The 15,045-nt window shown below is 52.6% G+C and overlaps 5 protein-coding genes across 5 annotated transcripts; 4 read left to right on the forward strand and 1 right to left on the reverse strand.

Annotated features, from left to right (window-relative positions):
• Positions 1-700: 700 nt before the first annotated feature.
• Positions 701-3,418, forward strand: COCMIDRAFT_84876 (uncharacterized protein; the record flags this gene model as incomplete). Its single annotated transcript, XM_007685958.1, has 2 exons — positions 701-1,525; positions 1,673-3,418. The coding sequence occupies 2 exons, from the start codon at positions 701-703 to the stop codon at positions 3,416-3,418; spliced, it is 2,571 nt and encodes an 856-aa protein (XP_007684148.1).
• A 1,626-nt stretch (positions 3,419-5,044) lies between these two features.
• On the forward strand, positions 5,045-6,961 carry COCMIDRAFT_63191 (uncharacterized protein; the record flags this gene model as incomplete). The annotated part of the gene is made up of 3 exons (XM_007685959.1): positions 5,045-5,538; positions 5,653-5,890; positions 5,948-6,961. Coding segments are annotated over 3 exons (1,746 nt in total), but the record flags the coding sequence as incomplete, so codon positions are not given.
• A 1,522-nt stretch (positions 6,962-8,483) lies between these two features.
• COCMIDRAFT_1886 (uncharacterized protein) lies at positions 8,484-9,059 on the forward strand (the record flags this gene model as incomplete). The annotated part of the gene is made up of 2 exons (XM_007685865.1): positions 8,484-8,634; positions 8,734-9,059. 2 exons carry the CDS (start codon positions 8,484-8,486, stop codon positions 9,057-9,059), a joined length of 477 nt encoding a protein of 158 aa, XP_007684055.1.
• A 1,129-nt stretch (positions 9,060-10,188) lies between these two features.
• On the forward strand, positions 10,189-11,256 carry COCMIDRAFT_23011 (uncharacterized protein; the record flags this gene model as incomplete). The annotated part of the gene is made up of 2 exons (XM_007685879.1): positions 10,189-10,598; positions 10,677-11,256. The coding sequence occupies 2 exons, from the start codon at positions 10,189-10,191 to the stop codon at positions 11,254-11,256; spliced, it is 990 nt and encodes a 329-aa protein (XP_007684069.1).
• Positions 11,257-11,724: 468 nt separating this feature from the next.
• COCMIDRAFT_84732 (uncharacterized protein) lies at positions 11,725-13,187 on the reverse strand (the record flags this gene model as incomplete). The annotated part of the gene is made up of 3 exons (XM_007685960.1): positions 11,725-12,685; positions 12,735-12,808; positions 13,107-13,187. 3 exons carry the CDS (start codon positions 13,185-13,187, stop codon positions 11,725-11,727), a joined length of 1,116 nt encoding a protein of 371 aa, XP_007684150.1.
• Between the last annotated feature and the right edge of the window lie 1,858 nt (positions 13,188-15,045).

Consider the following 15,045-nt stretch of genomic DNA (forward strand, 5'->3'; position numbering starts at 1 on the left):
CACTGCCCGGGGATAGCGAATGCAGGAACAGGGTCGGTCATGACAGCCACGCTGCAGCGCTCGCCCAATGCGGCTTCGCTCGTCGCCTCGAATTGGGACGGGACAAAAAGAAAGCAGGTGTTTTTCGAAGCAGCGGTGTGTGGCTCGCGCAGGAGGAGGGTAAGATTAGGCGTGAGCAGAAGCTCATTTAAGAGCGAGGGACTGCGAGTCAGTTGGCAGAAGGGGTTGCAGTTGTGAGCAGCAGGGCGCAATCGCTGGGTAGATGGCGATGCGGTGCCGCTGGCGCCCGTCCGGACGTTGAGCACACGGTCCCTCCCGGGCTGGCAACGATGGAGGCGGTGGAAAGGTTTAGCATGAGTAGAGGGCGGGTATAGCGGGTGCTATAGGTGGTGGGCGACGGGTATAGCATAGGGCTGGCTGCACATCATTCGCTCTCTTGAGGGGGCAATGTGCCATGTCGTGTAAAGGCCCGGCCACCCTAGCAGCAAATGGGCCAAGGTCGAGAATACTGGCCATGTGCAGCGCCGCAGCGTCCCAGCATCTACCTTTGAACAGCAAAGGCACTATGTGCAATTTACCAAGGCGTACGCGCAGTCTGTGGGCCCCCCTCGTAGCAGCCATGGCAGGCTGAGTGTGCGCTCTGAAACGTTGCCCGTCATCCCTGTCTGGTGTGTGCCAGCGCACCTGGATTCCTGCAGCCATGCCGACCCATTTTCGGAAATCGTCTGGAGGAGCCTTACAACAACAACACCAGCACCAGCACCAGCACCAGAGCCAGCACCCGCCGACGCCGCTGCGTCAACCACAACCACAACCACAACAACACGACCCCTCCCGGCGCAACACGCTGACCGCGCACACGTCGCCCGCCCCCAAGCCCACACGCCAGCGCACAAACACAAACCCCGAGCCCCCGACCCTGCTACGTCTGCCCTCGACCACCTCGTCCTCGTCCGCTGCCGCACGTCGGCCCCCGGCCTCCCATAGTGCCCATGGCATAGACAATTCGCGCGGTCCTCCCGTCACCCTAGTTACGCGCAGTCGGAGCTCGCAGAATCCCGCCGATCTCACCTATGCGCACCAGCAGTTCTCTCCCACCGCACTGGCATCGCACACTGGCCCGACCCCATTGAGCAAGCGACGCGGGGAGGAAGAAACGGGCAACTGGAACGGCCCCCCGCAAAAACAACTCCACCAGCAACCACAACAAACAAGCACCACGGCGTCCCCAAGCCTCCTGCGCCCGCCCGCCCCCAGACGCAATTCCACCGCCAGCTCCCGGCCTCCGCCCCGACGAATGGCCAGCTCCACCGAGTCGTCCGAATACGATTCTGGTCCCCGCAGCCGGATGGAGGACTACCATGCGGCGCACAGCGGACGGGGAGCGCCTGCGCCCGTGACTCCAGGCACAGATGGCGACAAAGAGGACCTGTTCCTAAATATTGCCGCAGATAGTGCGCCCAAGCAGCAACAGCAGCAGCAACAGCGCACAGCAGAGTCCACAGCGCGGATTGACCGGTTGAAGGTGAGACCACCCAGTCTTCAAGATGTGTTCGGATTGCAGCGACATGCGTGTACCATGGCCGCTCGACTCTGGCAGCTTCCCAGTGTGTCCGAATCCTCTATCCCCCGTGCGCCGTCAACAGTATGCACAGGAAGCTAACCACCACAGTCTCGAGTCGCCCGAATAAATGAACGACAGTCATACCCATCAGCTCTACAGACGCCGTCGCCGTCGCAGTCCAGCTCTGCCACGGCAACCTCGAGTCGTATACCCTCTGTCGTAGACGCCAGGTCAGGCGGTCTCCGTCGGGGCTCGCTCCTGCCCACTCCCTCCCGCTATGAGCGGGCCCAAAATTCACCAGCACCTGAACCAGCACACCGGACGCCTCAACTATCGCACAAGGTATCTTTAAGTTCGGTACGGAGGGATTCGGATCTCTCACCACGCGACTTCCTGGCCCAGTTCTCCTCAACAAGGCGCGCATCTCAGCCAGACGTCACACCCCCAAGCCGTACACCCCTTCAGCCATACAGACCGTCGAATCTCTCCCATGAACCACGCACACCCCACATAGAGACATCATTTGAAGCTGCTTCGCGCGCCGACGGTACCGAATCGCATGGCTCCACAGGACCTGCAGCGTCCGTATGGGACGAGCTGGATGAACTCAAGTCCCGGATACGCAAGATTGAAATGGGAGGCAAGATACCTTCAACGTCGGGCGCAATTGTATCTCAAGCGTCAGCAGATCGCCCACGGACAGCGAATACTTCAGCTACGACTGTGTCTTCATCGCCAAACCAACAGCGAAAGGCGAACCTGTCTCCGTCTGACTCTACAGTCGGCGCTCTTACCCCTAACGGCAACAATAACACCAGTAACAACACCAGCAGCAACAACAACAACAACAAAACCCATCCGCTTTTGAGGGAGGCGCTAGCCAAGGCCCGACAACACATATCACCCGCAGTGTATCGCACGTTGGAAGCAACTGCACAGGAGGCATTAGCACTCGCAGAAATGAGCGGCAGTGCTGGTCCTCAGGGCACACTTCATTCGGCAAGCACCATCGCCAATGGTGCAATCGTGTCTGATCGTCAAGTTCGGCGTAAAGCTGACAACCTTTGCCGGAGTTTGACAGAGCTGTGTATAGCTCTATGTGACACCAAGACAGGCTTCGCCAGTCCTGCTTTTCGGTCAAGTACAGCCACAATTTCTCGTCGGCCAAGCGTCCAGTTCAACGGCGAATCACCAACCATACGAGAAAGCATCGAACCTGAGAGCAATACATTGTCTGGTGTTAGTCCCAGCAGAGCAATGTCTCGCATAGAGGCTCGAAGGAGCAGTATGCTTGCCGTTGGAACTGGGGGTAATCAACGAGAGACAAGTCAAGAGCCATACGACGACAGGCACCTCGCGTCGCGACTCCAGCGAGCAGGCACAAGTCTTCATCGTGCACGCAAGAGTACCGAGGAAGATGACGACGACACAATACTATTCCGGGCACCATCTCGTGCAATGACGTCGATCGACTTCCGGTCGCGGCAGCAACAAAATGAGAGTAACCGGTACAGCACCGGTCGGCAGATTGGTTCTCGCGAGCCAATATCTGACCTACAGCCATCGCCTGCTATCCAGACGACATCGCACCTTCGTCGGCCAAGTGTTTCGAGCAGTACGCCGTCGAATGAGCACAGTCTCTTGTTCCGTGATCAGAATCGGTTCGGTCACAACCTAGGCCGAGAGGGATCTCCAGCCCACTTCGAAAAGCCTTTGTCCGCCGGTTTACGAGCTAGAACGCAATTGAGCGTTGCTCGAAACCCAAGCAACCGACATTCAGTGGGTGGCATGACAGATCTCGGTCGCAATGTGAGCCTTGGTAGAAGGCTGAGAGGATCCAGCACCGGAGAGTAAGTAGACTAGAAGCTCCATACACCGTTCCAGTACGGAGCGGACGTTGGACACATGGCATGATATAGAAATGCGGGTCAGTCAAAAGCTTGATTTTCACACGCGGCAAATGCCTGAGAAGAATTCTCAGAGTGAGCGGATGCAGCAGTGTTGCAAATTTGTTACTGGAAAGACAGATACGGAATGTTTTTCGTCGATTTCTTTTCTTTTCTTTTTTACCTTTTCTTTGTTTCTCCAGCATCTTCAAGGAGCATCTGTGGGGATTGTATAGGCGCCGAAAAGTCGTCATGACATTTGGCAGCATGAACTACATAGGGGGGGGGGATGGGCTGGGTGCTTGTTATCCAAGAGCCATCGAGGGTTTATCATGCGCGGTAGGCGCAGCTGGTCCTCCGTCGCCGGCACTCTCTTCACACAGCTGATGACCGTTCGGTGTCTTTTGTTCTCTTTTTGTGTGTGTGTGATTTTTTTTCCTTGATAGTTCATATACCACTACGTATCTCTTGCACCTTTCTTTGCACTTGTAAATAGTATCACTTTTTCGAGAATTGTTTTGCTATGCTCATCTACGTATGTCTAGTATGGGTGAAAGTGTGCTTTGGGAGGCAGTTTCCCTCTTTCCGAATTCTCTTGCAGGCGATTGGACAGTGATACGGTCGACGTATTCAAGTCGAGCAAGCGCTTTGTCACCTTGTCGTTGCTACATGGAGCGACTGCGTATATGAGGGCTGTTGTCCAGATTTTGATCACCCACCTGGATACTACAAGGTAACTGCAACCTCATTTCAGCGCATGTCTCTCATGAGTCGTGTGCGAAGCAGGCGTTTGGCGGCTCTCACTCGGAGGAATGCTCAGTACCTTGGTTCTCACTCTCAGTGCCACACAGACACGTGCAATGATATCACTTGCATTGTACACGCCACGCACATAGTCACTCAATAGCCCGAATCATGATAATCACTTTACGAACTCTCGCAGATATGGTTGGTGTGACGTAATATAGGGACCATTGGAGAGTGGCCTGATTGTAGATAATAACGGCACTATATAGTTTCCTCAATTGCGGATGCCCCTAGAGACTGGGGAATCAGCGAGCTCGCATAACCAAATTTAACGAGATTTTTGAATTGACTCACAAATATTTCCCCAATGTAAAAAGAAAAGCGCCAGAGTGATGCTCTGTTCCCGACCCTCTCACTGTTCAACTCTCGCTACTTCAACCGTGAATGCAGCTACGTGTGCTGTGTTGGAATACAGTTTGCTTCCCCCACAATAACGCGCTTGTTCTCCATCACCGGTACAAAGAGTTCCCCTCTCACTCAAGCCTTGTATCTACCTAGACCTCGACTGCCGGTTATTTGTTCCTCAGCGCCCAGTCCTCTGTCTCGACAGCAACAAACACTTGTCTCAGCCTAGCCACTGCCTGCCATCATTCACTACCGTCGCGAACCCGCACACGACTTCCACTTTCACCGCTGCAACCCCGCCTCAGAGAACAATTGTTCGTATACACTCTAGCGTGTCTCCAGGAAGCGCTGGTCGACTTGTCAGGTACCAACAATCACTTTCTTTCCACAAAGAGCCATTCCTTACAATGCAACCAGCGCTCCAACCTCTTCCAAAGATACGATGATCAAAGAAATACCCCAATACGTCATGGAGATGCTAGAAGAGCAAACCGATAGGCGCGACCCGGCACAGATCACTACGCAGGTCGCACCTTCTTCACCAGCACCATCCTCCCCACTGCACGTCCATGCCGAACCTCAGGCAGAATGCCATACAGCTCTAGAGTCTGCAGGCTCAGAATCTAGTGAAAGCACCCAAATAACGACCGTTGCAAATACTCACAACGCCCGTTCCGACTTGGGCACATCAACGCTGGGCGTTGACTCGCCTAGGAATACTGAAGCACGTATTCAGGCACACCTTCAAACCCACTCGCCACCTGTGACTGGGATTTCTATAGTTTCAGAACTTGAGGGATGTTTGGAAACAAAGGCACAACTACAAGAAGATGTACCTGTCCCTCACACGACTTCGCTCATTCCTCCCCCAAGTCAGGATCAGGATAACAAAACGTCTATGACGCCACCAGCTACACCCCCTCAGGGTACGCTGAAGTCCTCAGCACCTGTGTCTACGCCCGACAGTCCTACGGCCCGTACAACAGCTACTATGACTCGGCCATCTGATCAAGTGGTTCCCCCTATTGCAAAGTACTTTAACCAATCTAGAGTAGCAAAGCATGCGCGCCTGGGGCTCTCCATAAGCTTTGAAAATACACGACACAGCATGCGCTATAAGAGTTTCAGGATGTTCATGATCGGTTCGCGTGGATTCGAGCGCGCTAATTTACTACCCACAAGGCAGACGAGGCCTCCACTGCTGAAGCGGCGGTATAGCATCGATGTCAATACTACTGAAAACTGGGGCACCTGCTTCGCAATGGACTGGGAAGAAACAGATATCAGGGTTCGTATAGTTCATTCACACGGAGAAGTAGCTAAACACTATGCTAACGTACAACAGTGTCCGCCTCGTCAGTACAAATCTCTCGACTTGGAACCTCTACCCATTCTTTTCCACTGGAGTTTTGTTCCCCATCCTGGTCGATATCCCGCATTCATGACAATGTTCCAATTGCACCCGCGATTTGATTCCAACGTGTATCTCAGACTAGGGGATATCACAATTCAAAACGATGCTTTCTGCCATATCAAAAGTACAAGCTGGGATCATGGCGAACCTTGGATGCGAGACGAAAGTCTAGACATGGCTCTTGAAGTCCTCCGTCGAGATTACAATTGTGAAAATCATGGAATCGCAATCACCAACTCCATGGTCTCACAAATATGCCTTTTCGCTGCGGAAAGTGAAGATAGTAGTCCCCAGGAGTACGCTCAGTATAGAGCACGTTTCGAAAACAAGGCGTGGATTTTTCTTGTCATCAACGATGCAATCGGTGGCGTTGAGAATGGCTGCTTGCAAGGAAATCACTGGTCGCTTCTCGCCATCGACAGAATACATCATACAGTCTCGTATTACGATTCTCTATTTCTTGGCAACGACCACCCTCGACACCTTGGTTTTCAAATCGGTCGAGGCATGCTGAAAATCCTCGGAGAAGATGTCAAAAATTGGCAATATCGAATCCAGCAGTACACCCCGCATCAAAACCACCACAACCAATTCAGCTTCGATGATGGTGCCTGTGGACCTTTCGTGTACAAGATGACGGAAGTACTGATCAAGCGCATCAAACTTTGCCAATTGCGTGGTGAGGAAGACGAATGCTTCCTTGATCTGTGTGAAGGCTTCCCGCTAGATTTCAAAAGACACTTTCACTCGTTTCTAGTTCGCTGCGAGATACAGAGGAGGATTGCCCGCTGGAAAGGCATCATGGATGCGCCTCATTTCGCAGATGACCGTGACCGTCAGGCCATACGTGGCGACTTTGTTGAACTAGACGACAGTCCGGTTATTGATTTCGAAATACCGCGCCGACCAGAAACACCTGTAGACTGGCTTGCCTCCCTGGAAGATCAGAACTATAACATTTTCGAAAACAGTAGCGATAGTGACAGTAGCCAAGGAAGCTGCCTGAGCGAGACGACTGTAGTCTTGGCGCCGTCGCCTGATCCACAGGAGATTTATGCTAATGGAGATACTAATCATGACCAAGACGAAGACCGTGGCGGTAGCATCCTCGGCCTTGGAATCACTCATGAAGAGTCTACCACTGACGGCATACAATGGTCTACAAACTCGCCCACACCATCCTCTGCCGAAAGCGATCAAGAAGAGACTGCTGGACTTGTCTGAAGCAGCCCACTGGCGAAATATTCTTTGTTACCGTTCGACTGCTCTGCGGAAAAGTTATAATGGAGGTGGTTTTTTTTCAGCTTCGATTGCCCATGCTGTCTCCTCACCAAAAAAAAATGATGTACTGTGGATTTTGTTATCGCTGCGTATTGCAGTGTACGAGTGGGACCTCTCTGGCTTTGCTTTTTACAAGCCATCTTGTTGCTATGGCTATTGCTGGCCACCTAGTACTAGCTTCCAAGGCACCAGACTGAGTAGAAGAGTCATATTCTTACTGTCGGAGTACGGCGTTGTATTTAATTTCGGAATAAAACTATCAATCATGCTGTAGAAGACGCAGGTGCCCAACATGTGAAAGCAGACAAGGATATCTCATCTCCAAATTACTAGTAGTGTAGCGTTTCGCTCATACCTTGGCCCTTAGCTACCTGCGACTCCGATCGCCGTCAAGACATGTCTTACAGCTGTGGCGCGCAGCTAGGCGCACACAGCCACCCATCGTCTCGCACCCACCCTCCCATTCCCCATTTGCCTCCTCTCCAAAGACCTTCATACCTACTCCTACCCAACCACATCATCACACATACCCACCAGCATGCCGCGCAAAAACCCAGTAAATCAACTCACCTAACCAACACAGGCAGGTTATTGTGAATCAGCAAGTTTTCCAACGCTGCAGGCGCACCGCGGGACGATCAATCGGTGAGGGTCCCGATCTCTTGGAATCGAGTGGTTCAGATGACGTAGGGCCCACCACCCTTGTCCGCAACGCCGCCCATCAAACGCCCTCCCATGCAACCGGTTCGTAAAGTTGGAAAAATCAAGGACCCTGGGCATTGCGTTGTTTAAGTAGCATACCCCTGTCTGGTGGTGGCCCTCCGGTGCGAGAAAAGGGCCTGGCCGATCGGAGATGAGATCACTGTTGGCGTGGATGGCGTCGTATACACGGCATCGGAGGGAGAGTGGGGGTGTGTGGTTGGCTGGGCCAAGGTAGGGAGGGCTGGATGGGTTGGTCTGGAGTATGATGAAGGGTTGCTTGCTTGCTTGTGTGTAGTAGTATATATTTTGGTGTGTGCTTGATTGATCAAAGACTTTTCTTTCTCCTTTATTTCTAGTTCACTTGTGTGAAGAAATATAACTGATACCCCCCCAATCCACGATTCACATTACATATCTATACGATACCCTAAGGAACGTCTCGCTTTTTCTTCTTTTATCGAACACATCACAAACACATTCCAAAATGGCAGACACCAAGCAACAACAACCAAAAACCTACAAGCAAGCCGCAAACGACTATTACAACCAAAAATACGAAACCTGGATGCCATGGATCGAAGACCAGTATCTAAAATGGTTCACAAAAGATAACAAGGCTAGCTACGCCACCAAACGTACGTTCCCCCCCCCTCTCTCTCTGCCTCTTCCTTTCATATTCTCGTCCATCTCATCCAAGCCATGCAATAGCAACTGACTCACCTTCCCATCCACAGAAAACCTCGACAAAACAAAAGTCACCGGCATCTCGCAGGTCGACAACCTACAAGACGGTGTCAACGGCCTTGTCACTGGCCAAGTGGGCCAAGGCGGTCTCGCACAACCCATCGGCGACGCCTTGTCGAAAGAAGGAATCAATCGTGCTGAGCGCGGTGGCAAGGACGAGCAGGGACGGCCGCTTGAGGGACAAGGTCCGTTGGGTGGGTATGGACAGAGTGCTGTGGAGGGAGTGAAGGGGGGTGCGGGGAGTGTGGCTGATGGTGCGAAGAGTGCGGGGGGTTGGGTTGGGGGGTGGGTTGGTGGAGGGGGTGCGAAGAAATAGGTGTGTACATGTAGGGGGTTGAGTGGAATGCTGTGATGACTTGATACCTTTGGACGAGGAGGAGGGTAATACTCCGGGATGTATGAGATGTAGATCTAGTGGAGTTTTGCTTTGCAAGTGTAGTTTTAATCAAACCTTTTTTTTCTCCAGTTTTTGGCAAAGGCTTTTTTCGTGCTCGTGAAGTGTCTTGTAGATCAACGGACTGATTGATATCTAGCGATTTTGATCGTTGTTATTCCGATTAGAATATGGAATAGACGCGCATTTTTTTCTTATTTGACTATAACTGCGGTGTCCAAACTGCAGTGTATCCTCCTGCATACGGTGTAAGAGTATGCGCATAACATCCACAGTGATTACCTTGTTATCCACACTGGTCGACTCATCTGCACTCCTGAAGTCGAACATTTACATGCAATCCACTGGAATTAGCTGTCAACTCTTCACACACACATCCTGTACGAAATAATACAGTAAATTATATTACAGTGTTTGAGAAAGTCTGCTCTCATAACGGAACTCTAGCCCCTTACCCAACACATTCGCGCCGTGTCAGCGCTGCTGTGGTAGAGTATCCGTTTTGAAAACTTTATTGACCAAAGTATTCATAAATCTCTTAATGTACTAAAGCAACGTGTTACATGAGCGTTGAAGCGTCGCTGCTAAGAGCAAGGTGATAGAGGTGGTACAAGCCCAACTGCAGTGCTGCTTCAAGTCTATGTGAGATAGTAAAGGCGCAACCAATGACGCGACCTTGGTAAAAAAAAAGACCTTTGAGATCAAAGCGCAGTTCCCATCGATAGGGTTCCTGAATCCAGAAATCCCCTAGTGAGAGCAAGCACAGCTAGGGGCGATGACGAAATCGCGGCCGGGCGCATTCCGAGCGGAAGGGAGCAAACGCGCTAACCACATTGCTTGGCGGCGGTCGTCGCGACTTTGGGGTCAATTCCATTCTCCGCAACAGTCGCGACGACACTAATCAAACGACTACCATCAGCGTCATTCCGCCCCGCTCAATATTTTTGGAGCTGCGCACATGCTCCAAAGGAAATAGGATTTTGCGCCTTCGCAGTAACGACAAATCACCTACAAAACCATGGCCTCACCACCGCACATCCCTCAGCTCAACATGTCCAGCAACCGCAAGCGTGGCAGCATATCTTCGCACTCAGGTGCACCAGCTAAGAAGCGCAAGCCCTCTAATCTTCGCAATGCCTTTTCTCCCGATGCCGAATCCATCGGTGGCTCGCCACGCCAATACTCGCGTTCACCATCGGTCGAAAGCAACATCACCACTTCAGTTATCAATGGTGTTGGAGGTAGCAAGAAGCGCCGTAAGAAGGGCGGCGATGGTGGAAGCGTCGCAGGCTCGAGCGTAAGAGGAGGCAAAGGTGGCGATGGAAGGAGTGCAGTTGGCGGCGAAGATGAAGGAGAAGAGGAAGACGACGACGAAGACGAGATGGGCGAGGAAATGGGCATGGAGATTGAAGGCGGAATGAGCGTCGAAGCCCGACGCAAACAAGAAAAAGAATACGAACGGTACGTTTCTCTTTTTTTCCAAAAAAAACCACACATACAGCAAACTTGATCCTTTACTAATACGAACGATTACTCCAGAATGCTAGAAGACTTTATGACCCCCGCGCAAATGGACCGCTACGCAACCTACCGTCGCATCCGCCTCAAGCGCGAAACCGTCCGCAAACTCGTCAACCAAACCCTCTCGCAATCCGTGCCCCAACCCATCATCATCGCCGTAACTTCCTACTCCAAAACCTTCATCGGCGAGCTCATCGACCGCGCCCTCACCGTCCGCGACGAATGGTCCGCCGTACGCACCCACCTGCCCAACCCAGACTTGCCAGGCCCCATCTTAAGCCAGAGCCTGGGAAGACCGAGTGCGCATATCAAAGACGAGCGGAATAAACCGACGAATACGGATATCCAGAGTGCGGGGTGGTACTTGAATCAGGTGGATCGCACGCAGAGTATATGGAAGGAGGTGGATAAGAATGCGAGTTTGCAGGAGCGATTACGGGCTTGTGACAAGGGGCCGTTGACCCCGGCACATTTGAGGGAGGCGCTGCGGAGATACAAGAGGGATAGGGATGGTGGGGGTGCGGGTTTTGCGGGTATGAGTTTGGAGGGTGTGGAGAGGACAATGGGTAGGACAGGTGGGAAGAGACTGTTCAAGTGAAAAAAAAAAGAAAGAAAGAAAGATACAAAGGAAATTCTTGGTTACGTGCATAGCGATGGCGTTTTGGGGTTACATTGTTACATACTTTATGGCGTTGGCATCACAGTGTACATCATGTTAGCAATATGGGTTTAGTGCTAAAGCACAACAACTCTTAGAATGTTTCGCACACACTGTTTGAGCGCTGCAAAGCGTGAGCTACCCCGCAGGAAAATCAGACATGGAAAAAACACAACGACAGATAGCTCCAAGGGGGTATGGATGACAAGATAAACCACAGACATTTAGGCATGGGGTCATCACATTATTGAACAGTTGCATAAAAACATTATTCAGCCAAAACATGGAAGCAACCTTTTCATGAGGTATTTTGAGAAAAGCTACATTTATCATAGCCATTCATCATTCCAGTCCATCCCAGCCGAAGAGAGAACACCTTAGGAAACCATAACGCTAACCAACAACCATCTAGTTATCCTGGAGCAGCTCGTAGAAGGTATCGGCGGCAGGCTCGGCCTTGCCAGCCTCGAGCTTCTTCTGGCCAAGCTTCTCCTTGGAGAAGGTAGCAGCGTAAGGGTTGAGGCGAAGCTGCACCTGGAAGTTCTTGAGAGGGTTCTTCTTCTGGGTGTGGCTGCGCTTGGTAACGGCTCCGCCACGGACGGGGCGGAGGACCTTCTGGATGTCGCTGGAGTTGATAATCTTGCTGAGGTCGGGCTGGACCATCATGGGGGATGGGAGAAGGAAGTCCTTCTTGAGCGCTGAGGGCTCAGTGGTGGATCCGTAGACCTTGTCGAGGGCACTGAAAGCGGAAGAGGTCCAGACGATGAAGCGGCCAAGGTGACCACCGGGGGCGAGCTGGAGGAGGTTCAGGGAGTAGACGGATGAGGTCTCGACACCTGGGATGTTGCGGAAAGCAAGGACGAGCTCCTTGCCATCCTCATCAGGGTTGTAGATGACAAGAGGTCCACGGCGCTGCTTGTGGCGGCGGCCACGGAGCTTGCCCTTACCAGCGCGGAGCTTGCGCGAGTTGCGGGCCTTCTCAACATCAGCACCAGCACCGACGGCCTTGAGGAGAGCGACAGCAGCGGAGGTCTTCTTGATGGCGGCATCGGCGAAGGCAGTCGATGAGACGACAAGAGGAACCTCAGGAACGGTGCTGATGGCGTGGCCACGGGCAAGGAGAAGAGCAGGGCTTCCTGAAGCAGCGAGCGCAGAGGCGGTAGCGAAGCGCTTCTGGTTCAGGTTGATCTTCTGGTGCCACTTGCGCCAGACCTTGGTGGGAGCAAACATGCGGCCAGAGCGGCACATGTTACCGAAAGCAGCCTGACCAGCACGGTGAGTACCACCACCAGAGACACGGGGGATACGGGCAACAGCGCGACCAGTACCCCAGGACTCGGCAGAAGTTTGGTGACCAGCCTTCTCAGAGCTGCATGTTGTTAGATCAATCAACGGTGCAGCTTGCGAGGAAGGCTTACACAGCGTAGGGCTGGCGGCGGTTCTTGTTCATGCCAGTGTGCACCGCGTGGACGACATCCGGGCGGATTGGGGCCTGCTTATCGTTAGAATCAAATATATGAATCAAGTGCACGATACTGTATGCTCCCAATGCAACACCAGAGCAGATCGAGAGAGTGCCATATTGATTGCGGAACCCAGAAGTTTTCGTCATGGCGCCGCAAGCACCCCATGAATGATCCAGCTCAATACATGCATGGGATTTTCAACCGAGTGTCCAATCTTGCAAATCCCCCGTTTGTACGCATTCATTGTAGCTTCTCTCTCGATCTGTCCGTCGGGTTGCCGGTTGCATCGTATCGTGGGTTTCGAAGTGCGACGGTGGAACTGACCTTGAAGACATTGGGGACGGGGATGGTGTCCTGGGTGACCTCGCCCTTGGCAGAGACGACGGTGACGGTTGGCCTCGACATGGTGGCTGTTGGGAATTGACCTGGGTGGTTAGTTGTCGCGAAAAGAGAAGTCGTCGTCGGATTTTTGCGATGTTCTGAAGCGAGCGAATTTCGAGTGGGCGCGCTATGCCACATTGGGAATTGGCGGCTTATGGGTGGTTAGCGCTGCACTCAAGTTCACCTGCGTTCACCTGAAGCGAGACTGAACATCTCATGTGACGGGAGTGGTGATTTCGCAGGATTGCCTGCATGATCTTGTAATTATCCTGAGACGATGTACTATGGATGTGTATGCGCAGAGCTATCTAATCTTAGTGTGCTGTAGCAGAACAGGTCTGCACAAGCAGCTGGGCTGGACTACATGCGACGGTTGTCCTAATATGTAAGTAGTAGACAAGGTAAAGAGGTTTCCATCTTGACGCCCTAGATCACTCTAGCCTCTCGAGATCTTCAGGCACGTCTTGGATTTAGAATGATCGTCGTGCCCTTGCCAGATACTCTATGCATCTCCTTTTTAAAGTGGATGAATTAAGCCATGCAAAATTGTAAGGATAGACCCAACAGCGTCTCTCACAGCTACTATTGCCATGACAACACTCGGGACAAGATCAGTATCCTTGCAGATAACGTGTACAATAATTTACACAGTGCTTATAGCAGCACTTGCCAGGGGGGGGGGGGCAAGAGATGACTCGATAGTTTCTTGAATAGTTACTGCCCTATGCTCGGTCTTTGACCATAGCGCAAAAAACAAAATAAAGCGAATGTACCTAAGCGACGGTGATCTAGGGAACCATGCGGATCAGCTAATAATAGCGTGTGTTGTGGTATTAAAACACGTGTTTGGCAGGCGGACCGTTAGTTGCTTGATGGGGGAGGTGAAGGATGTCATGCTGACTGTAGTTTCAATCCCTACTAGATAAAACTTGTCATGGACCAATGTTCGAGAAGCGTGTTCATGATAAAGTATAATGGTGGTATGGAAAGCATAATAATATGGAATGGGGGCCGGCCGGGAGTGGCCTGGTCCGTTAGTGGCTCGACGGGATATTTGTACGGAACATACGAGAGTGAACACTCTGGATGAGCCGGGAGGATTGAAGAGAAAGCGAATATATCGAATGAGCACGTGCCATTTTGTGAGGCAAGTCGATGGATCGCCACAGGGGTGCACGAATCGGATTCGTGTTGGCAACTGAAACACACGTGGTGCAGGAGGGCGGGATAGGGTTCAGGCAGTAGCGGAGGATGGGCGGGTTCAGGTCCGTGTATGTGTGTGTGTGTGTGTGTGGGAGGGCCAGAGAGAAAAAAGAAAAGAGAAATACGGGCGTGGCCAAAGGGTGTGACTGCAAGTAAGCAGGCAGCATGTTGAAGAAACTCGCAAACTTGTCATGATTGAGTTTGGGCGCTGGCAGGCTGTCTGGCGTCCGAAACCAAAGGGATGCAGGTGAAACGAGCAGTGGTGCTCACATGACCCAGAGGCAAATGACGCGGTGCGCTGCCGTCCTCTCACCCCGCCAACAGGTGGGTCGACGGCTTTCCCATGTTCCCATGTTGCGTTTCACGTCAGAGATGTCTGGTCCGACTGTTTTGCGTGCCTCGGTGCGGTGAGGCGAGGTCCAGTGGGAGCCGCGGCAAAGCGACGGCGACGGCGAGCGCTTCAAGTCGGTGGTAGGCAGGCGGGCGAGGACAGAGTGGTGGCTGCGCCGGCGACAGGACGGCACCCCCCTTCCAGCCTCGTTCCAAGGTTTGTCGTCTGGGCCTGCCCGCTGCTGGAGATGGGGGGGGGAGGTTCCAGGGGGAGATGCTGGGCGACGTCGTCCCAGCTGGGCAGGCTGGCCGGGGGTTCGCCAGCGGCCAGCCGTGCGGCCACCGGCGG

This window comes from Bipolaris oryzae, assembly GCF_000523455.1.
Source record: "Bipolaris oryzae ATCC 44560 unplaced genomic scaffold scaffold_14, whole genome shotgun sequence".
Taxonomy (NCBI): domain Eukaryota; kingdom Fungi; phylum Ascomycota; class Dothideomycetes; order Pleosporales; family Pleosporaceae; genus Bipolaris; species Bipolaris oryzae.